The sequence below is a fragment of the Chamaea fasciata genome, unplaced genomic scaffold (assembly GCF_029207755.1).
Source record: "Chamaea fasciata isolate MVZ Bird 193981 ecotype frontalis unplaced genomic scaffold, bChaFas1.0.hap1 SCAF_1, whole genome shotgun sequence".
NCBI classification, from domain to species: Eukaryota; Metazoa; Chordata; class Aves; order Passeriformes; family Sylviidae; genus Chamaea; species Chamaea fasciata.
Genome location: NW_027094086.1, coordinates 16,654,695 through 16,678,605, shown reverse-complemented (window position 1 = coordinate 16,678,605; position 23,911 = coordinate 16,654,695). Strand labels below are relative to the sequence as shown.

The window sequence follows — 23,911 nt, the reverse complement described above, 5'->3', positions numbered from 1 at the left end:
CTTACGCTGTTAAGTTTCAACATGTCTTAGTTACATGTACTTCATATAGGTATTTCATAATAATTTAATACCAGCAATAATTCATAAAGTAACCTGAAGATGAAAGTTTAAGTCATGTGAAGATTTGTGCCCTAGATAAATACACAAAATGTACAGACAGGTTTTTACCCACCAGAGGCTTTTGCCATGTTACTCACCTACACAGCGAGGTGTTTTATTGTGATTGCTCCAGGTACCATCCGGCTGGCAGACTGCAGTAGTAAGCTCTTTGGCTGATAGCCTATATCCATCATTGCAAAAATAAGTAACACGGGTGCCAACTAAGTAATCTGTAGTTAATATCCCACCATTTAGAGGAGCTTTAGGAATCCCACAAGATATTGCTGAGTAGAGAGAAAGACAAAGTTTTTATGCCTTCAATATGAGTTTCCACTGACCTCAGAGAGCTTTGCAAAATGCACTGCAAAATCCCTAGTCTTAAATTAATAAAAATTAATTTTAACTCATTAATGTATGTTTTAAGCATGCAAATAAATTCTCTTAACATTTTAGGGAATTGAATCCAATAAAGCTTTTGCATTTTGATGGAGGAAGTAAAAAATAAGAACAATGGTTCATAATTCTGCAGCTAACAATTCAAAATGAAGATGATAATAAAGAAAAGGTAACAGAAAATATCTGGAAAAAATATGACCAGCATGGTTGAATAAGTAAGGCACCAGTCTGAGAAACAGAAATATAGTTTATGTCCAGATTTCTTCCATCAGTTGTACTTCGTGACCTCTGGCAAATCACTAAAATTACCTTTCAACATTCTATTTTTTCCACCTGGAAAGCAGAAATAAAATACCCTTTTGAAAATATTGAATCATAGGATTATAAAACGGCCTGAGGTGTAAGGGGCCTTAAAAATATAGTTCTGATCTGTCTGCAATGGGCAGGAACATCCTTTACTATATCAGGTTGTATAAAGCCCAGTCCAGCCTGGACTTGAATTCTTCCAGGGATGGGACATCTACAGCCCCTCTGGGCAACATGTTCCAAAGCCTCACCACCTTCACAGTAAGGAATTTCCTCCTGATGTGTAATTTGAACTGATCCTCTTTAGAGGATCAATTTTAAAGCCATTCCCTCCTATCCTATCACTGTATACCCTTGTGAAAAGTCCCTCTCCAAGTTTCCTGTCTTTTAGCCCTTGTCTTTGTCACCCATGACTTGTAAAGCAAGACTGAAGCACTTGTCAGAAAAGACTGACTCAAAACCACTGCTGAGTACCTCAGCTGTCTTCATGTCCCAGGTAACCAGGTCTCCTGTGTCCTTCTGGAGAGGGCCCACAATTTGCCTATTCTTCATTTCATCACCAATATATCTTTAGAAGCTGTTTTTGTTCCCCTTGACAACCATGGATGGATTTATTTTATCAGGGCTCTAGCTTTCCTAACCTGATCCACAGTTGTTGGACAATTCCTCTGTATTCCTCCCAGGATGCCTGTCCTCACTTCCACCCTCTCTAGGCTTTGTCTTTGCATTTTGTTTTGTCCAGGAGCTCCTTGCTCATCCAGGCAGGTGTCCTGAAGTTTCCACCTGACTTTCTCTTTGACAACATTTCTGAGGATGAAACATTTCTTAGCTTGGAAGAAGTGACCCTTTGACTACTGACAAGTTATCTTGGTCCGTTCTTAAATCTAAGGCTTTTATTCCATGGTAGTCTACCAAGCAAATCCCTGAAGTGGCCAAATTCTGCTCTTCTAAACTCAAGGCTAGCTAGAATCCACTCTTCTCACTGCTCTAAGGATTTTGTACTCTATAATTTTACAGTCACTGCACCCTTCAGCTTTAGATTCCTCATCAGCCCCTGCTTGTTGCTGAGAAAAAGACCCAGGATTGTACCTCTCCTTGCTGGCTCCTCTATCTCTTAGAGAAGAAAATTGAAAATTGCAAATAAAAGTATAAGCTAATATTTTGTTTTTTTAGTTTAACAAAAAATAATTTCCTACAGAAGATCTGGTTCTAAAAAATGCTCTGTTTGTTTTGGGAATAAAAATAAAAAGTAACCCTTTTCCACATTCTAAAACCATTTATTTAATGTAGGTCAGAGCCAAAAAAAAAAAAAAAAAAAAAAAAAAGAAAAAAAAAAAAAAAAGGCTTAGACATTTAAGTCTGAAGTACCTTACTTTGAAGTCAAATCTTGAGCCCTAAGAAAGTACCTATCATGCCCACACAGGAAGGTTAATCCTCTCAGACTATGTATAAATACTTGGAGGAAAAAAAAGAGTGGATTCTATTTTTGCCCCTACTGGGAGCTGATCTGACATAAAACTGATTTGCTTCATAAGCAATATAACAACTGTGTGGCACAGTACCGAAGCTAATAATCACAGCTAAACACAGGTAAAGCACCAATCCTATAACAGCTTGCAGAACAGAGGTGTAAGAATCAATGTTAAAATATTCTTGCTTTGCCATGAAAAAACCCTTGCATGTGACATGAAAATTTAAGTAAAAGAAAACCCCAAAACCACCATACAGACACACTCTGCTGAAAAGATCACAGAAAACTATTTCTAATTTGCTGTCACACTGTCTTGGCAACCATAAAAACATACACCTAATGACTGTCACAGTATCTATTGGCAACTAGAGACAAACAGGTATTTAGAAGAAAATAAGAAAACTCTGATAAAAAAAAAAAAAAAAAAAAATTGAAGATCCCAAGAAACTTTAATTGAATTCAAAGCTCCAGAGGGTATGAGGACACGACTCCAGCGAGATAAAAAAGTGACAAGCTAATTAAATGAGGACATCCATCTTCCACCTTTTACTGAACATCTGATAAAACTACTATTTCACTTGCCACCACCAAAGAAGGAAACAACTTCTATGACACTAAATGGAAACATGAGACCATTACTTCTTAAATTCCTCAATAGCTTGGATTGCAGGTTAGGCAAATCAGTCTATTCCAAGATGATAACTATATGCTTGTATAACTAAGGTATAATCTAATAATAATCTTTACTGATGACTGGCCTAGCTTAACCTCTTCCTTCAGAAGCACATTAATGATAATAAGTATTTTAAGACAATTAAAAGAGTTGCTTGAACAATGTCCACTGTGTTACATCAGGGCCAGCATTCAGCAGTGCATAAAACTAATATTCACTTGCAAAATATTTGTAACATGTAAACAGCATTGATTACAATCCCAAGAACTAACAAATTCTACAATATTGCTTATTCATAGAATACACATAATTCACATTCTGTCACTTTAACTAAACAGTAAAATATATATCAGACACATTCTAGCTGCAACCTGAGATGTTCTATATCTACCATTCAGATTAATTACTCCTTCAGTATTCAAAAATCTCCACTAGCGACTTGATAAATTTTGAGTCATATTATCCATGTTAATAGTCAATCTTGTGTCACAAGAAAAATATATCCCTCCCTTAAACCTTAAATTTTTAAGAAACAAGACGCAAAGCAGCAATGCTTGATAACAGACTTTATATAAACAACAGCTCTCCCAAGGGTCACCCAATGACATTTTAGTTTACAGCAGTTTTGAGCTGAATTTCACATTTTTGGAAACTTGCACAGAAAAGTTGCCCAGAGAAGTTGTGGATACCCCATCCCATGGCCTGGAAGTGTTCAAGGCCAGGTTGGACTGGCTTTAAGCAACCTGGTTAAGTGAACAGTGTCCCTGCCCGTCCCAAAGGGATTGTAATTACATCTTTAAGGTCCCTTCCAAGAAAACTCTTGTATGATTCCGTGAAAATTACCTTTTAGTTAGGGGAAAACATGAGAAAATATCAGGAAGAGTTATTGCCACATCAAATACTTTGACAAGAAAAAAATGACAAATCGGAAATATCCAAAATTCCCTAAAAATAGATCTATCACAGAAATGTCTGGTCACTATATGTTAGCTTGGGCAATATTGTTAATCAAACTGAAATATTAAAATCTATTCCTTTTTACAAACTTCAAAACATAGTTCTAGTTCTAAAGATATACATAAAAATATGCACAGCTCTTGGAAAACCTTAGTTATGTTAGTCCTCAAAGAACACCAGTTTTTCAGCAATTATTATTAGACCAAAATGAAGTTCTAAAATATTCTTCATTAAATGTTAAAGTACTGCTTCTTGTATGTCAGTCTTATTAGCTCCTTTTGAAATACTCTTTTTTAAAATGAATAGCGGGGAAATATTTTGTGGTCATACTTCTGTGCCAAAATTTTTCAATCTCATAAAAAAAATGCAGTTTTAAGTCAGAAAACTGATGGCTTACATTAGAAAAAGAAAGTTTCTCAGAGAATATATGTCGCTGTTCATGACACGAAAGAACCACACTCACCCGACAGGTTGAAGTGAGGAAAAGAAGGACAGTTTATTATGGTTTGGGGTTTAAATATGATTTGGAGTTTGATCAAGATTGCAGAACAGGAGGGACACCTCTCTGACCCCAGTGGTCAGTTCAGAAGTCCATCACAGAAAGGAATGAAAACAATCTACTTTGTTTATGGTACATGCATGAGAATCTCCACTAGAAATATGTAAACAATCATCAGAAGGCTGAAAATCAGGGCGACATATATATATTTTTTAAATACAAGAATTTACCTTGACAAGCTGGAACTGGAACATCCCATGAGTAATACCCATATGGAGACTTCCTGCACACAGCAGTGCTTTTCCCGATGAGCCGGAAGCCACGGTCGCAGGCCCAGCGAACCACACTGTTGAGCTGTCCCCCCGTCTGGCTGACAATGAAACCATGTGGGGGCGACTCGGGGGTGCTGCAGTACAGAGCTTCAAACAGAAATATCACAGCAATAAAATATGAGCTTAGAATTCAGGTAACAATCCTTGAGAAATTCTTGTTTAACTCAGGGCGCTTCTGAGTGGACACTGAGAAACCACTACTAAAAGTTGTATTTTATGTACTGATAATGCATGCATTGATCAATTTCACAAAATATAAAGGTGATAAAAATAGAGCTTTATAAGCTCTTTACAAGATTCAGGTTTCAGTAGCCTCTAAAAAAATACTGACAGCTCACTTTTATGATTTGCTATAGCTTTGGAGTTTGGGCATTTTTGTTTTGGTTTGGTTTTTTTACCATCTTTTTTTTAAATCAAATAGGCTACTGAACTTTAGTTTTATGATGAAATTTATTGCAATTGTATACATTTCAGTAGTATACAAATTTTTGAAAGAAGAAAACAACTAGTACATCATGAACATAACTCTTTTTAAATAGTCATTTCTTTCTGGTCCTAGATAAGTTCTTTCATTTAAGGTCTGTGATACATTGAACTTACAGGAAGTAAAACATTTAAAATAGATTTTGATGATATTTATGACTATCACCATAAATCCATGGCAAAAATACTGAATCTGTTTTTAGTTGTTGATTTAATTAGAACACGTTATGTCTGACACAAGTCTTCTCTAAAGACTATGTAAAAAATCATAACTCATTATGAGAGCAGAAACTATCTCTAAGACTTACAGCTTTTATACTTTGAAATTATTTATGTACTTAATGACTCCGACATTAAATACTGGTTACCTACTACGTTTCCTTTATCTCCCTTTTTCATTGAGTGCCAAGTAACTTAGGTTTTGCTATCTTGTCATAGAGTGGACCAGAAGGCTCTTATAACCTGGTAACCACTTTAAGATGACTTTTATTTGTGTAAAAGTTTAACTTGGTCTCCGATTAATTTGATTATTGGCTGCAAGCCATAAAGGCTATTTTCCCTTTTTGTAGGAAAGAAAACTGCTGGAAGTTTGTTTCCAAGTGCTTCCTTTATGTTTTGAAGTAACGTTGATAACTTGATTTTTTTTTTTTTTTCAGGCAAATAGAGAACAACTTCTTCAATCACTCTTTAGACTTTTCCATATATCACGAATTACTTCAGGTCAATGTTTTTTCTCACATGAAAGCTTCCTCTGACCAGTATGGAGTCATATGATTGTTTGTTTACAACAAATATTTATTAAACATTTAAAAGCAAAGAGCAGAATCAGAACTAGGGTTATATCTTTCAAACCACATACCATGAAAGTATCTTCTTCCTTACACTAAATGTCTCCTGACTTATACTTTTTTGAAAGAACCAAAGATACAGAGACTTCTATCTTAGTGTATAAGAAAACATACCAGAATTTTCTGTGTGAAACAGATCACTAGAATATATTTCCTGTCTGCCACTCAACAGTTCTCTCACTGTCTGTAAAGAAAGACATTGAAAAATTTTCTCTTTTTTCTCTTGTAACAGATCCAAAAGGGACTATAGGAAATGAAAATTGGTACCATGTATTATTTTATCTCTAGTAAACAGCAAATTTTACCTAATGAACAACAAACATTTTTAGTCTGAGAAAACTGTTTTCTCCTAAAGGAAAAGATGATACTGATATGGTTTCACAGTATCTATAATCCTAATTATTTTTCTTCAATTGTGAAGCAGCCAAAATTTAAGTGAGGAAAACCAAAAAAACACAGCAGAAAGAATTTTATGATTATTCTTTATTCCTCTATCCAGCTTGTGAAATGAAACAGCTTTATGCCAATAACTTCTCTAATATGCACAGATACTATCCTCAGTAGTCTTCCCTGTGTCTAGTACACATCTTTGGTCATCATAAAAAAAAAATCAATTATAGATTTTATGCAATTGTCGTAAATTGCAACTAATCTACTTTAGCTAGACTAATTAAAATAATTTTCCAGTAAAATAAATGTTATAGTATAATTCTGTAGAAGAAATCTTTCTAAAATTTAACTTTGTAAGGTATCATTTCCACACACTATTCATAAATATGTTGATTTGAATTAATAACACATAAAATACTGAGTTTGAATGTTGATTGCTGCTTCTGTTGAACTTTAAACTAAAGAGTTCAACCCTTCAGGGGTTTTCCACTTTATAGTTGTTCACTCCTGCCTTGTTACAATGCTTTCCCCTGTCCCACCAAAATTCTTAATGGTGAATTGCATAGGATCTAGTTAGAAAAGCACCCCAGTATGAAGAGGCACACAAGTGCAAATAAATGAGAGGGAGAAGGAGGAAGCTGTTTCTTTTATCTTTAGTACTGGCTTATGCCATTTTAAAGCCCTGTCTTTTACTAATTCTTCACAGAGCACATGTAGAGTTTTTTTTTCCTCACAAGATAAGGGTCATTAGGTTCACATATACAGAACAGATTGGATTTCCTTTCAGTTTGGTTAGTTAAGGATACCAAACATACCTTATATTACCCGTTTCACATAAACAAATGTTGCACAATGAAATTTTATACACATTATAAAAAGCCACATTTGCATACCTATATATCTTATCCTGAAACCCTTTTTATTGGTGCCATGATCTGCTGACCACCGGAGAAATACTTCATGGCCATTGCTCGTTATATTCAGAGAAGATGAATAGTCCCCGCTGAGAGATATGAGCAATGGGCTGTGACTATTCGGTCCTTGGTACAAAGGGAAAAAAAAAGCAGAAAAAAAGGACTTACAAAGTTTAAAATATCATACAATAAACCATATGCACACAATTAATATACATGCAAAACACCCTCCAAGCAAATGGCAAATTAATTTGAATTACAAAATTAAAATATGTTATAACTGGAAGCTATATATTTGCTCAAAACAGGAATTATTTCTAAGTATAACATGCAGTACAACTTTAAAATAAAGTAATACAGCAGTTCTTTTTTATCACAATAAGTCAAATAATTGCTTAAGATTTTTTATACTGAAAAATTATGATATGCATAAACAATAGTAATTAGAAGCAATATAAAAAACCAATGATATAAACAAGGTATCATCCAAAGCTATGCATCCTATAGTTACCATCAAAAACTTCTAGTATATCAAATTCCTTTTCTGTCTGGAAGAATTCAAAGAACATGCTGATATTATAACCCTTTTCCACAGTGATGGTCCACGCACACATCTGGAGATTTGGGTAGCTGTCAGGATATCCAGGGCTCAGTATTACGCCTGTTGAATCCAGACGCATTTCATTGGCTGGACAAAGCACTGTGAGACAGAAAATTTAGCAAAAAAATCCAAAGCCCATTATTTCTGTTTCATGTGATTGATGAGATTTTCCCCAGTTTAAAAGAACTGCATTACTCATTCTATTTCCTTAAATTGAGCAACACGGTGATTTAAAATATGATGAAGGGATTTAATTTTGAATTTTTCTGTGTTCACTAGGTCTACAAGAAAAATAATCTCCATAAATAGAAATAGTTGACATTACCATGGATTGGAAGGGTTTTTTTCAAAAAACGTGTTTGCTTAATGATATATGAACAAAGGCCTTCAGTATATTCAGAACCTAACACTGCTAAACAGAAGATTTCAAATCTTTTTATACTGACAACTAACTCCTACATGAAAATGAGTTAGTCCTGAGTTACATGAGAAAAATAATAGGATCTTATTTTTTTCAAGAACACTGGAAATACTGTTTTCTCATTAATAACAAAAATCAGATTTTATGTTGAAAAAGTTATTGGACTATGAAGAGAGACAAATAACACAGAAAAGCAGAGAAACAGAGAGAAAAAGAGTATTTATCTTCATAAAATCTTTGTAAGAATCATAGAATATTTGGGTTGAAAGTGACCTTTAAAGATCACCTACTCCAACCCTCTGCAAATGCATCCAAACTGAACTTGAAAAACTGTATCTACCCGTGCATTTTAAAAAATACTTGTATCTCAGCTGCAAATTAGCATCTAGTTACTAAACTTCAAAAGTTGTTTCTCATGTCCTATGTCTGTTTCAATTACTCATGAAGAGATTGAACACAGCACCTCCACCCCACTTAATAAAACTCACATGGTTGGAATCTGGCTGTCAAACTACAGCACTGTGCCAGTTGTGACACCTGTCTCAAGGAAATGAACAAAGTAATCCTCTCAGCTCTATATGTACATACATACATATATTTATATAAAAATGTGTGGCAGGAAGAGCATAACAGTAATCTGGTAGGACTTATTTATTTGCAGCCGGTTTTGCCTTGCAAACTGGCCTTAATTTCAGGATTTTAAGCTAAATAACTCTCAGGAATTTTATAGAGAATTTGAAGATTTGTTTCTGTTAAAAAGATTCCCTTAGGAATTGGGTACCTAAGTTTTATGTGAATCAGAGAAAATTTATCTAAGTCACCATTAAAGAATTTACTCAGGATCCCCTTATTCTGATGCAAAATACAGTTTGAATCCTCTTACTGTGAAATTTTCATTTTATCCTGAAAGTAGAAGCTAATTTAAAAGAAAATTAAGGGCAAAGTTACATACTTTGTCTGGAAAATACTCTATTTTAACTAAATAAGCTGATAGAAATTAGCTAAACTTGTGGAATTTAATGACTATTTTCACACCTAAAGGAAATTTACAAGAATTTTAATAAATGCTCATCCAACTGACATACACCAGAGAAAAACAGAAAAAAGGGATATTATTTAAAATAGTACTGAATGTAATGTATGTGATGTAAACTAACCTGTAATTATTAAAATTACCAAATAAATATTAAATATAGTTTGCTTCATTTTTTTAGGCATTCCTCAATTTTCTCATATATCTTGACTGCAATACATTATATTCAAGAGCAATGTATTGTTACTTAAATTCTTCTCAGCAGCATTTTTCAGATTTACTTATGGATTAATTTTGAATGTAGGTATCAATTTATTTCAAGTCAAAAATTAAAGAATACTTCAGTCAAATGTCACTTTACACTGGATAAAGCATATAACATACGCACAAGGTTAAAGCATCAGGAATAACAGTATTCAATTCAAAAACAAACATATGCTCTACTCAGTGAAAAGAATTAGTAAACTAATAGTAATATGAACCAACAAAAGAACTGAGACCTCCTTGAAAGTGACTCTTATGTAGTGTGTTTTACTCTGCCCAATGAAGTATGGTAGCTTATCCATACACCAGTGTGATAGAGGAAAATCATGAAAGACAGAAATTTTTGGCACATATTTTTCTGCCTTTAGATTCCACAAAGTTCTCTATTCATCCTTCATTATTGAAATTTAACTTACATACGGTGATTTTAAAACTTAGACATCATAAAATTAAATATAAAGAAAACATACTGCTGTTTATTTTAGGTTGCCAGTTGGACTGGTCATTTTTAACACAATTTGACAAATTCCTTCACAATTTTCTTTTTAATTTTCTGAATCTAACTCTGAAGACCATGTGAATTTCATTCTGCTTTAAACAGAAATTATAGGAGCATGGATTTAATATTAAGCACTGGAACCAATGTTTAGCATTCATATCTGACAGATAAAAGATTAACTATGGTAACTGAAATCGTCGTTCCTGAGTTTTTGTCTTGGGTCTTGCATCGAATACAAATATGCCTTCAGCAACACACACTGAGAGCATGCCTCAGGATCAGCACATATGTCTCTATTTGCCCTATCTAATATTGCATCTTTTTAACATTTAAAGCAATGCCTGAAGGTTACTATGGTTTTCCACCTATTAAACGCTATATGTCTGCCAAGCTAGACTTAAATTTAAATTGGGGTGTTGAAAGCTATTTCTAGACACATTTGAAGCTAACTAAATGCCTGGATTTTCAGAAATTATCAGTGTAAAACTTCTTATGAAGCTCACATTTATATTTGACTCTGCATTTTTAAGAACTAGACTCACTGCTGTGAATGATTTTGACTTCTGCATAGTTTTGTCCATAAAATCAGGGGAAAACAAGTTAATCAGTTGTAAGAGTAGACAGGTTTCCAGGAATGGAGGAAAAGAGTATATTTATACAAGAATTTTTTTTCTAACTCTGGAAGCTTAGGTGAATATTATCGTAATAATAAAGTCCTACAAATCAATATACTGATGTTTAACTTCTTAACATCCATGTTGTGCACCCTTGTATAACCTTAGAAATTGCTAAGAAACAGTAAAATATCGAAGTTTTACTTGTACACGTAGTAGACTTATTCACAATAAAATAAATAAATATTTCAAATAAATCTTCCATCATGATTTTTTTGTGAGTATGTTAATGAATTAAAATTACTGGAGAAGGGTACACCAAAACATGATATTGGTAGAAAAAACAGATGTCAATTTTTCATATAATACAAATGTAAATCAAATGCACTTATAATGACTGATTTGGGAAAGTATTTTAATCCTGCTGTAGATGGTAAAATATTAAGCTCAGGAGCAGATGGATCACAAGGGAATATCACAGAAACTAGCAGAATTCAAAAGGGCTTTTGTTTACCTAACTTATATTTTTATGAGGCTGTGATGTTTTGGTTTGGTATATTTTTCTTGAAAAGGCTTTATCAGACATTCTTATAACTGTAGGTCTTTATTTATCCTTCCAGATATAAATGGAAGAATTAGTAGGAAAACATAAACTCATGCCCTTCACTGGAACTTCAAAGTGATTCCATTTTTTTAATGAAGCATGTACAAGGGCTATCTTTAATTGTTCCCTAATCTGTTTGGTATGAAAGAAAAATCTCCCTTTTTTTTTTTTTTTTTTTTTTTTTTTTTTTTTTTTTTTTTAGTCATGGAAAGATTATATTCTAGCATAACACATCAAATTTCAGCTTAATAAAGGCTGGCTTCAAGTGTGCTGTTAGTGGCTGGCAGGACTGTAATTGTTTTGACTTTAGCAATGAGACAGCATTGTCTGTTCACAGTTCTCAATAAGAGGAAAAGTGTACTAATACATGCACACACACACACATATAGAAACCCTGTTTTTTAGAATATATTGAATAAAAAATGTAAGTACTTAAAACAGCACTGAAAAATTATTTTGTGAGCTTGTTGACCCAAATCCATGATATGTTAATTTAGCATTTCTGAAATTTCCCATATAAATCTTCATACTATTATGTTGTAGAGAAAATGAAAGTCTCATTATTTACCAGTCTACCTTCTAATTAAAAAAAAAAAAAAATTGCAAAATTATTTTAACAGAGTAGCAGTCCTTTCAACTTGTAAAGTTTATTGAAAGATTATTTTGCATTAATATCTGACATATATGAAAAAAACCAATGAGTGATGTATTGGGATAAATTGTCAAATAGTTTCAGTATGCTGTCTTATGTAAAGAGATGTAGAAGTTATTTAAGGAATCACCAATGAACTGGTCTGGCAGCAGGAAAATAAAAAGAAAAAAAAAAAAACCTTGACAGGTGGGTGGTGCTCCATCCATCTGAAGTCTTTCCCCCAGTCGGCATGTCAGGATCTCATTGCCAACCAGTGTAAAGCCCGGCTGACACTGGTACCTTATTATGTCTCCTGTTCAGAAAAACAACACGGGGCAAAACACAAACAAAAGAAGCATTAAACAGCAATTGTGACTTTTAGCTTTGAAAACATTATGTATTAATGAAGTTTCTTACCACCATATTATACAATGGGCTACATGACCTCTGGCATAAGAAACTTTGATTAGTCTAAGAAATATGGTAAAAGAGCTTTGAGTTGCACACCGTGCTATATCTATCACTTCTTTCCACCACATTGCTTGTTAGATAGTTTGCTAAGATGTCTGGGTTTGACTGATGCTATGTGAACCGAATGTCCACAAAGCTTTAAGCAATATAATTTATAGGATAACCATTATGGAACTAAATAAAGGTCTAAGATCAAGTCAATAATCTATACAATCCTGAGAGGAAAAAAAGGAAATAGCAGATGGATTTTTTGATGCTATCTAGATTTGGCACTCTGATAATAAGAAACTGTAATTTTTTAATTAAGAAACTAAAAATTCATTTAATTTTATGTACCAATAAAAGTAAAAACAGGCATATCCCAGCAGTTCTCTTTGGCCCATATTACAGAAAAAGAGGGGGAAAAAAAGTGATTTCTCTTTGTGTCCTATATAACTAATCATATATTGGTGCATATACTAAAAAATGTATTTTTTTGCCATCATGTGAGCAGAACTAGCTGACCAGACATCTGCAATCCGGTCATATAAATCATATTTCTTTGAAATATATGTGGCGAAGTAATAGTATTGAAATCTCTCAGAAAGTCAGAATGTCACCCCCTTCTCTGATCCTCATAAGTTTTATAAATTTGATTTTACTTTTTTGGTCACAGAACCTCAATTCTGGTACAGAATATGCCATTATCTACATGTTTTCTTAGGGATTTTGTTTGTTTGTTTCAGTGTAATACAATGTTTTATATTAAACAGTATGAAAAATGTATTTTAAAATTAAGTCAATTACAAAAAGTTATTATATTACTTATATGTAATCTCTGAAACATATATGAGATTCGGGATGCATAAGGAAGAGACATGATTTCTTAAAAAATGTATTTTCAAATAAAAATCTAAAATATTGTAAGTATGATTTCCATTCTGAAAAACACCATGTGCCCAGCAAGTTTATTTCATAAACAAATTCTGCTCTTTTTTTTTAATATTACCTATTTCGAATTCATCATCCTCAGCTAGAATTTCAGCATTTGGTATATTTGCTGGAGGCTGGCAGACACGGAGCTGATAGGCTATAAACAGGAACAAAGCACAGTTGATATTCTCAAATGTAGTTATCATAGCCATGCAATAACTGATTTAATATCCACATTAGCAGGATAAACATAAAAACTCAATTTTTTTTGAAACTTTCAAAAGAACTAAAAGAAAGGAAATGAAAACATTGGAGTTGTGTCTGTATTCTCAATTAGTTATTTCATTTTAGTGACAAAACCCTCTTCATAAATACCGTAAGATGTTTAGAAGTGGCTGCCAATTTTCTAACTTGAGCAATCCCAGTCAAAAAGCAAATATTTTTATATTTTTCAATCATTGTCTTTTAGTGTTTTTTTTTTTTTTTTTTTTTTTTTTTTTTTTTTTTTTTGTTTGGTTTGGGTTTTTTTTTTTCATACAATTTTACTGTTAAACTCTTCCACTTTTGAAACCTTGTAATAAATATATGTTTCAGAATCCCAAAGATTCTACACAGAGGCAGCATAAGTAATGGACAGAAGCATTTTGAATGTGAAATTTCCTAAATAAATAGTTGTGGAGCACGCATCACCTGCAGGTAGTGTCAGAGAATAATCCTGCTTTCAAAATTCTCATTTGAAATTTCACCCAAAATAATTTTCTGAGATTTTGCACATGATGCAACAGCCAGGCAAGATAACCAAGTGAATTAAATAAAAAGAAAAGTAGAAAGTGTATGCAGAAGTGGTACAGACTGATTTTTTTTCCCCAAAGATCCAATGAGGATGGGCCCATGTTTGGAGACAGACAAAATATGATTTGATCTTAATACGATTAGGACAGAAATCTGGCAAAAGAAATCACTTTGACATATTTTTACCTACAGTGGAGTCTTCCCTGTCTTCAAGCATATGTTCAGGATGAAGTATGCTTGGCTTTCACTAATACTACATTTTCATACAGCATTGGTTTATAGCATTTCTCTTAAGCACAAAATATCATCTACTTATGGCAGATGACAGTTCAGCTTCAGTAACACACATTCTTGGTTGCTTCATGTGATTAGATCCTTTAGTACTCTAATTGGCCAAACTTTTAAAAATCACAAAATGTACACAGTAAGACATTTTGTTACTAATGAGTCACCCTTATTTGGTATCTTCGTATTACACTCCTTTTCTTCAATCATGTAATGAAGATCTACTTAAATCAGTGAGTCAGAAAGCCTTAGAATAATGCAATTTAAAATAAAACACACCAATTAAACACGAAAGAACTGTGCTGTTTGCACCTTAATAGTAAAAATCATGGATAATTAAAAATTGATTCAATAAAGAAGTCATACAATTTATCTCACGTCTCTCATTTTAGTGTAACAGGAGCATCATTAATTTTAATCCCAAAATTATTTGTTTTAAATAAATTTGACCCCTTGCCTTTATTTAACTACTTGACTGCCTTGCCTTTATTACTATAATTTTTGTTCAGCTGATATGAAGGCTCATAGACTTCAAGATACAGAGAGATTTATTTATCTTGACAACATTAGTACAAGAATTGTTTAAAGTTTCTTTATCAGTAATCTTTGTGCTGCTTGGTTTGCATCTTTATTGCACATTAGGGCCCATGCCTGTGGTATGACAATTTTCAGAACAAAAAAAAAAAAAAAAAAACAGTAAAAGGAGATCTTTAGAGACACTTTAATACTAGCAAATTACTAGACCAGAAGAAATAGCCTCAAGTTACTCCACATGAGATTGGATATTAGTAAAAATGTGTTAACCAAAAGGGTTGCCAAGCATTGAAACAGGCTGCCCAGGGAGGTGGTGGTATCACCACCCCTGGAGGTATTTACAAGACATGTACTGTGCTATTTATCAACACGGTTTAGTGGTAGAATTGGCAGTGTTTGGTTTATCGTTGGACTTGATCTAAAAGGTCTTTTCCAATCTGAATAATTCTTTGATTCCATGAGCATTTTAACATATGTTTGGTCAAATACTGCTATATTAGTAGATATCAATACATATGGACTCATTAATAAATGCAAAATGTCGTTTTGTCCTTTGCAAATTGATACATGCAATTTAGATGCCAAGATTTGGAATGGAAATTCCGATCCCTCTCTGCCTAGCCCCGCTGGAGTCTCCACTCCATAGTCAATTGCTGGTGGATTTGTATTTTCTGTTTTATTTTGTTTAGCCTAAAATTCCTTTAATTCCATTAATTCTGTCTATCTGTATTCACCACTGTCTTTAATAAGTCAAAAAGAAAGTCTCCTAGTCACAAAATTTGGCCACAATCCAGAAAACAGGATGTGGTCTGTTTGTGTTTCCTACGATGTCCAATCCAATGAGCATACACAATGCACCTAAACCCACCCTTACTTCTCAGTCTGTTTTCTTGTAATTATAGCAGTGCAAAGGACACCTGGCCATCCAGGGTCTCGATGACTACAGAAAGAGGTAGAATTTGGTCAACTTATTCAGACACATTTTCATCCAGTTAGTATTTAATTCAAGGGAAGATTAATGTTAACTACACTATGAAGGTCACTCTCATTCAACTATATAGGATAGTAAACAATATATCATAGGTATAGTTCATGATCATTGGTATCTCTACAGAAACAACACTTCAAAATATCCAAATGTTAAAAAAAAAAAATTAATGTCCTCCAAAAACATTTAGGTTTCAAAGGAATTTTAGAAGCATTGCAAAAAGTAAAAGTATGTGCACCTTGAAATTCAGGGTTTTGATGCCTCCTTCTTTGTTCATGTCTCATCATAGTGCAGTCTTTTTATTCTTGTTTGACTAATAGTAAATTTAATAACTGGTCAAGAAAAAAACTTATTTTCATCATTCATGTTAGTCTTCCGTATGTTTGCATCCCCTAGTAGTGGTCAATCATAATAAGAACAGCAACTCTTCTTAAGCAACTGATTTTTTTACGCCTTGTCTTCCTCCAGTGACCAGTATTAACAATGAAAAAGTTTAAATGGTCACACTTACCATGATAACTAAGTACAAAGAAGCCACTGGTAGTAAAGTCACTGTGAAACTTAATCAGAATCTGATTGGAAGTGCTATAGACTGATTCTAATGCAGTGTTGCCACTAAATTGTCCAATTTGAGGGGAAGTTTGGTCTGGTCCATCCCTAAGAAAAACAAACAGAAGAATTTTTTTCTTTTTATGATCCAAAAAATTAATATATTTTTCTCCAAGTTTCAACTGAACGTGGTAGATTTTCCCTAGATTATACTATAAGGCATGTGACAACTAAAATAAGATAAAACAGACATCAAGGGCGGGAGACCTTTACATATCCTGTATGTAGACTGAATACTAATTAAACCATCTTTTGAAAGTCAAATTCTTATTTCCCAATAAAAATTGCAGCCAAGTCAAAATTACTGAATTTGTGATTGTACTTCATCTCCTTGCCACAACCTCTGATCACATTTATGTATCTATAGTTTCAAACGTGGCTATCAGAAAAAAAATAAAACTAATACTTTCAATGCCTCCAGTCTTTTGAATCTGATGATTTCTAGGAAAATTAAAAGCTAAATAGTGTTGTTAGAATTAATTAATAGAAGAATTTGAAAAGACAAGAATGAATATTGGCTTTAGCAAAAATAAACCCAAAATGCTTACAGACTACTGAATACAAGACTCCCCTTGAAAACTGCACGCTGACATTAGTAAATGCACATTTTATTTGCAGAGATTATTCTAAGTTATTTTTAGATATGCTCGAATGTAAGCATTTTAACCTAGCTTTCCCCCCATAATTAATTGTTTGAATGCAACCATTTATACTTTACAGTATATATGGATAAACAAGAATTGACTTAAAGTTTAGGTTTATGAGTGATTCAATCAATTTGTTGCTGTGATATGGATTTTATATAAATGGTCATGTCTTTCTGACTCAGGTAAGTATTAATATAATTATTGGTAGCTTTAGACAAAACTGAGCATGATATGCAGCTGATTAATTTCTTGAATCCATCTTCACATGAATGCATTGACATTATTTTGTACTATTTATTATGATTTAGACTATTTTGTACTGCTGGTAATATCATAGTTACCTTATGGAAAAATGAAATACTCATTTCAATAAAAAAATTAAATCAAAGTTAGTACTAAACAACAGTGGAACTGTACAGAGGACAGCATCATGAAACAAGAGTATTAAATGCTCATCCTTGCTTCCTTCCAGATTAGAATTGTCAACTAGTAAGCAATAGAAGTTTAAATTTAAAGAGTTTTTAAATAGTTATAAGCATAATATATTTTAAAAGAAAATAATTTCAAAATAAAAATACTGATTTTTTTATTTTGAAAATTTTGGAGTAATGTATTTGTCCAAATTATGGCATATTGACTCTTTCCCTTATGTTTTAGCAGGGTGATTGTATGCTTTGAAGCATTGAATTGTGAATAATATGTGGTTTTTTTAATAGGAAACTGCTATAAAATTTTTGATCTGCATTATAAATAAATAGTATCCCAGAAGTGGTATAAGCTACATAATTAAGTAGGAATCATGTATATAATACAATTTTTACATATATGTACAAATGAGGACTAAAGCCATTAAATGTCTTCAAACAGGTGGTGGAGGGATTAATGTGATAGGCTGCTACTGCGGGTCATCATGCAGAGCCATGACAGACATGGATTCAAGCACACAGAGAATATAATTTCTTTACAGTTATTGTTAAGTGAATTCTTTTTGTCATAGCCAAATACAAATAGAGCCTCTTGTTTTATGTACTCTAAAAGAAGCCAACTTGGAAGAAGTGAATGAAGTGTTGCCCTAGTTTAATTTCTAGTACTCCTTTTCTAAAACACTAATGCACACATCTGAAACTTCTTATCACTCCTTTCTTATTACTTCTCTTGAAGAGCAATTGTAGCATACCTCTGTATGCTTTTTTATGTTGACAAATTAGAAACAGAAATAGAAATAGGAAATAGAAACACTATTGTTGTTTCTAATTTCTTGTTCAGTGTTATCTAGAGAGATTGGCCAACTGAAAAACATGGATTGGTGTAACTCAGTCATTTCTCTTAAAAGGAACACCAATTTCAACAGGAAAAATCACAAACATATTCTTATAAATTCGTATTTGGTTACATAGCGTCACATGAAGATTAAACAAATGTCAAAAGTGTTTTCTTACCAGACAGTTATGAAATCATATATTGGCTCTGTTTGGAGAACTGTGAAATTGATGTAGATTCCATTCCCAGGTGGTACTCTTACAAGCCAGAAGCAGTCTTGAAAGTTTGGATACTCATCAGGGTATCCTGGAGAGTATATGGTGCCATTCATTGCAGTTATGTTTCCTCCACACAGAGCTATAAAAAAGACACTTTTTAAAAATAGACAGTAAATGCTTTTTGCGTTCTACTTAGACTATACAAAAACCCTAGTTTCAAACACATTTGGTACACTATAACTACATTGCATAAGACTGTTCCTGTGCAAAGAAAAGAGATTTTATTCAGCTTTGTGCAGAGTCAGAAGTCTATTTTGACAATACTGGTCAAATATAAAAGTTAAAATAAACAATAATTCTGACGTCAAAAATAATATCAGAACTGGAATTAAAGAAATATATACATATAAGGTGAAATTCCCTGCACAACTGAAAATTACTTTGTTAGGGCTTTGTGTATATTCCAGCTACAAATTAGCAACCAATCCCATTAATTGTTTTTATGTGTGGTCACAAGTAGATAGCCAACCAAAATTAACACATGAAATCAGGCACATAAAAGGTTGAGGGGTGGGTGAAGATTAGAGGGGAACTTCAAAATTAAAACATTGTGTCCGACAGTATGAATAGTAATTTTGCATTTATGGATATAAATTCTGGTAGATAAAGTAAGAGTCCACTCTGTAATTCATGTTGAAGAATACTAAGTTTAGATACCATAGAGTGCAAGAGTGACCATACAGATTCTGGACTTTCATAACTATGTATTTCTGAAAAACTATCACTCCAAATTAGATTACTTTCTCCACAGATTTCAGATGTTGAATATGATACCACCCAGTTATTACAGAAGAGAAATGTTATACAAGCCTTTTTCCAGAAAAGTAATCAAAGCCTAAAATTGTATAATTTGCTTTATTTTGCATACATTTATTTTGCCCACTCCACTCCAGAAGGTGCATGGTACAGCAACACAGATTTCCTAAAATATCTCTAAAACTTTCTTACTAGAGCAGTTATGACATATAGGTTTGACATAGGAATCATGTATTGTTTTTATTTAGCAAAAACATGTGTTATGGTTTATGTTTACACACTTTGGTGCTGAACTGTAGGGTGAGGAGGCCTCTGTAGTGATACTTCAACCGTTCAGACTCAACAGCTTGGACACTGCTTTTGTTTAGCTTTAACCTTAAAGGCTCAAGGGGGTTTGAGCAGTACAGACAGAAATTGTTTTGCAGCCAAGTCTTAGGGAAGTGAAGACATGGTGTGATGACTGTCAGACAATAAGATTTCTTTGAAAAGGAGAGGGAAAATAATCCAAACAGATTAAAGCAAGGGAGATGGGTTAAGAAGGGTCAGAGAGTGTTAGATGATGCTGAGCACAGGTTAAAGGAATATTAGGTGCATGGGGATGCAAGACAAGAACAAAACTGTTTAAACAGAGAAAAAGATTTAGTCATATTTAATTCAGATTGTCTGCTTCAAGAAATCTGAGGAATTAAACCTTGGTATATCTTGTCTTACAATAAAGACATTAAAGCAAATACAAATTTAGGACATGCTGTGTATTGCTGGTACTAGGCATACATAAAAAAGCCAACTTCATTTTAATGCTTTTGAACCCAAGGCCTTTATCTCAAATCAAACCAAGTAGAAGACAACTCATTTTCCTTTTGCTGCAACAATAGGAAAAAAAAATCTCAAAAATCTGTATCTGTAGCATACAAAAATGTCATAAATCCTTTTTTAAAAATACCACAGTAAGTACCTGCACAAAACCCCATGTATATTAAGAAATTTGTTTAGGAATTGAGTAGGGCTGACAGTATGTAATCATGCATCAAACATGCATCTTAGATCTCTATTATCAACTTGGTGGATTTTTTTATCTTTATTTTTCATATTAAATTAAGTAGAAACAAAGAACATCCAGCCACTGTTCAGGAACATCAACAAAATTGATACTCAGAGAAAAAAAAACATGTTTTGAACATGCTAGAATTTACTAATTAAATTATTGGTTCCAGTAAGGTATTTCAAAGAAACTTAATCACTGCATTCAATATATAGTTTTGATTGTGAGGCACAGAAAATACAGATAGAAATAACTAATAGGAAAAGCTAAATGTTTAGCAGTTAAGACATGAACTATGAAGTCATTACTATTCCACAGGATCCACAAAATGAGTGGTGATACTTAGGCATAATGAATTAACTTCCCTTTCCAAAAAAAAAAGACAGTATAGGTGTCATCTCTCTCTTATATGATAAAGCTTCCCCTTCTGAATTCAGTACCAGTTAAGTCCTAATTTAGCTACCACATCCCCCAGAAATTCCTAAGGCTCACTGACTCCAGAAGGAATTTTGAAAAATGAGGATTCTAATTTAAGTGCCTAAATTTAGGTATCAGGTGCAAAATATAATGAAAAAATCCAGAAAGCAGGGGAGCTTTTTATTTTCTATTTGAGTGATTGCATTTGGCTTTAGAGCTTTCCTGGGGGTGGGGAGTTGTTGTGTTGTTGTTGGGGGTTTTTATTGGGGCATTTCTCTCCTATATGATACTAAGGATCCCATTCTGAATGCTGAGTTTTGCCATCCAGTATAGAGGGAAGCTAGGCCTTTAAGTGGAGGACTGACCTGCTTTGGCCTGCTGTTTAGGGACGGGTTCCTTTCAGCATAGCTAGGGAAGAGATAAACACTTCTACAGAACCATCACGGTCATTCTGTCCCCTTAAAATCAAAGCTGTGTGCAAGTCACAGTTCCTTCAACCTTTTCATTTGTTTCAAGCACAAGTGAAAAAAAACAAATGTAAAAGGTTAAAAAATGTAATTTAAAAAAAAAATCCCATTCAGAAAAAGAATATGTACAAACAATTTCACAGAGCACTGGCTGGATGACAATTTCACTCTAGAGCATCTTTAACATTTCTTTCTAACTGATAAGAAAGAACATAAGTGGCCAGAATTGGTAAATTCAATTTTGAAGCCTTTTATCTTAATTTAGTCCAGAGTTTATACTCTATTGCCTCACCTAGATTAAAAGCATCATGGGTCTCCACATTCCAGGCTTTAAGCCTAACCTTCCAAAATTAACCTTATTCCCTCAAGTAAGTTTTCAGAGATTTCATATTACAAAACATTTCAGCTTCTTTGCTAAAATTTTACTGTGCAAAATTGAATACTTCCTTTGGAAAGACCACAGTGTAAAAATACAGGCCTCTGTAAATCAAAAAGCTGAAACAAGTTCAGTTAACAGTCTTAGGAAGACCTTCAAATGGTGAAGGGTTTATAGGTCACCTGGAACATACCTTCACATCTGGGGAGAGGATGATTCCAATTGCGGCTGATGCCATGAAGACAAGTCAGAGCTGAATTTCCAATCAATGTGTAGCCAGGAAAACACTCAAATGAAATAGTTTGTCCCACAGTAAAGTCATTTCCAATAACAAAACCATTACGAAATGGTCGAGGATCAGGACAGCTTTGTAGCTGATATGCTGAAATAAATAATAATAATAGTAGAAAAATCCCTAAAATAAAAATTCTGATTATCTCAAAAATAAGAGCTTTTAATTAGAATAAAATTAAAAGTCATGGACACTCCATATGTTGGGAATCAAATTTCCATGCTGGTGATGATCAAATAATTGATTTTACACCTAGAGAAGTACAGTGAAACCAGCCACATTTCTGTGCTTCAAAACAACAATTCTTTTTGCTGTTTGAAGATACTATACTGAGATAGATGACATGCATTTCTGATCCAATAGCAGTTGTCAGGTTTTACATTCCTGTGTTTAAGGAAAAGGAGAAATAAACATGTCTATATTTTTATTTGCTTTTCCCAGAAGAATTACAAGGCTCTATAATGAACTGGATTATCAAAGACTTTATAGTGAACAAGTAAAACTTGAAAACAAGCTTTTATCACACATCTTGGTGTTTTTTTCCAACAAGATTTGAAGCACTGTCTTCTTATTACCAATGTGAGAACAAATTAGCTGTGTACAGTCAGAAGTATATGAACATCATGTTGTATATGGTTGGATCCATCACTTTCAGGATTATCAGTTTCAGTGAAGGCAGAGACATAAAAGATGGTAAAACTCACACCATAACAACAGAAGCCCAAGTTCTCTTTGTTACAAGACCTTTTAGAAGTGTTTTAGCCAATAGGATAATGCTAAAAGTTTACAAGCATCTACTTAAGCCAATCAATAAACACTACATGTACACCTTACAGCATACAATAGTTGCTTGTTTTATATGTTTTACAGCTCAGAAACTTTCTATGCTCCAAATATTTCAAGGCCTAAAATTCAACTCTGTTTCAAAAATCTATGTAAGCCTATTGCAAGGCTGTGAAAATCCTCTGCTTTTTCAGTTCTCACAATGTTCCCACAGTACATGTTTGAAACAATCAGTTCTGTCTTTTGTGGTTAAAACACAGAAAAGAACTTTTCAGTGTTTTGACAAATGACAGCATTTCCAAAATGATTACTGTTACTGTTAATGGTGTATGGTCTTACGTTTTTACTGTCCTTAGCAGTTTAGACCACAAATTGACTTTTTCTTTAAAAGCTAATTCTTTTTACAGTGGCTCACTTCCAGAGTGTTACACAGAGTTCAAATCAATTTGGACTTGTTACTATTAAAAGAACAACAGGAGACTGCTCTAAAGTAAAAACTCTTTAAATCACTCTCAGGTGTTATTCATATAATGAAAACAGGTCTACTTTAAAATACACATTTGACCTTTTTTCATGAACAGTGGTGATCTAATCCCTTTTAAATGAAAATGCATTTCTATAAATAGTACTATGATCTCGTGATCTTTACCAGCTCAGCAGACCTACTTGGGTACAAAAGAACAAGAACCTTCAGGGAAAAGGTGAACTAGGAAATAAAATGGACTTTGAGATTTTTGGTTTGGCATTAATTTTCACAAGACTGCATAGATCCAGTGATATTATTTAGATCATAACCTTCCAGAACCCATTAAACAAAATTAAAATTCCAGTATGCTTCCAAGTATTGAATAGAGATGTTTCTTTTGTAAAGGTATGCAATGCAAATTAATATGCCGATCAGCTTCAGATATTGGCAATTATCTGTTTGCTGACATTTGACATGATTTTAAAGAAAATATGCAATAAT

The 23,911-nt window shown here is 33.3% G+C and overlaps 1 protein-coding gene across 3 annotated transcripts in view; it reads right to left on the bottom strand.

The window, feature by feature from the left end:
• The window catches only part of CSMD3 (CUB and Sushi multiple domains 3), a 593,609-nt gene that overhangs the window by 73,265 nt on the left and 496,433 nt on the right, over positions 1 to 23,911 (bottom strand). For all 3 annotated transcript variants that reach the window (XM_066177261.1, XM_066177253.1, XM_066177270.1), the window contains 9 exons: positions 22,063 to 22,251; positions 18,713 to 18,890; positions 16,529 to 16,674; positions 13,495 to 13,575; positions 12,235 to 12,348; positions 7,880 to 8,068; positions 7,348 to 7,494; positions 4,632 to 4,820; positions 198 to 383 (listed from right to left, as the gene is read on the bottom strand). In XM_066177261.1, coding sequence (XP_066033358.1) covers positions 198 to 383; positions 4,632 to 4,820; positions 7,348 to 7,494; positions 7,880 to 8,068; positions 12,235 to 12,348; positions 13,495 to 13,575; positions 16,529 to 16,674; positions 18,713 to 18,890; positions 22,063 to 22,251 — 1,419 coding nt within the window. The remainder of the gene's footprint in view (positions 1 to 197; positions 384 to 4,631; positions 4,821 to 7,347; positions 7,495 to 7,879; positions 8,069 to 12,234; positions 12,349 to 13,494; positions 13,576 to 16,528; positions 16,675 to 18,712; positions 18,891 to 22,062; positions 22,252 to 23,911) is intronic.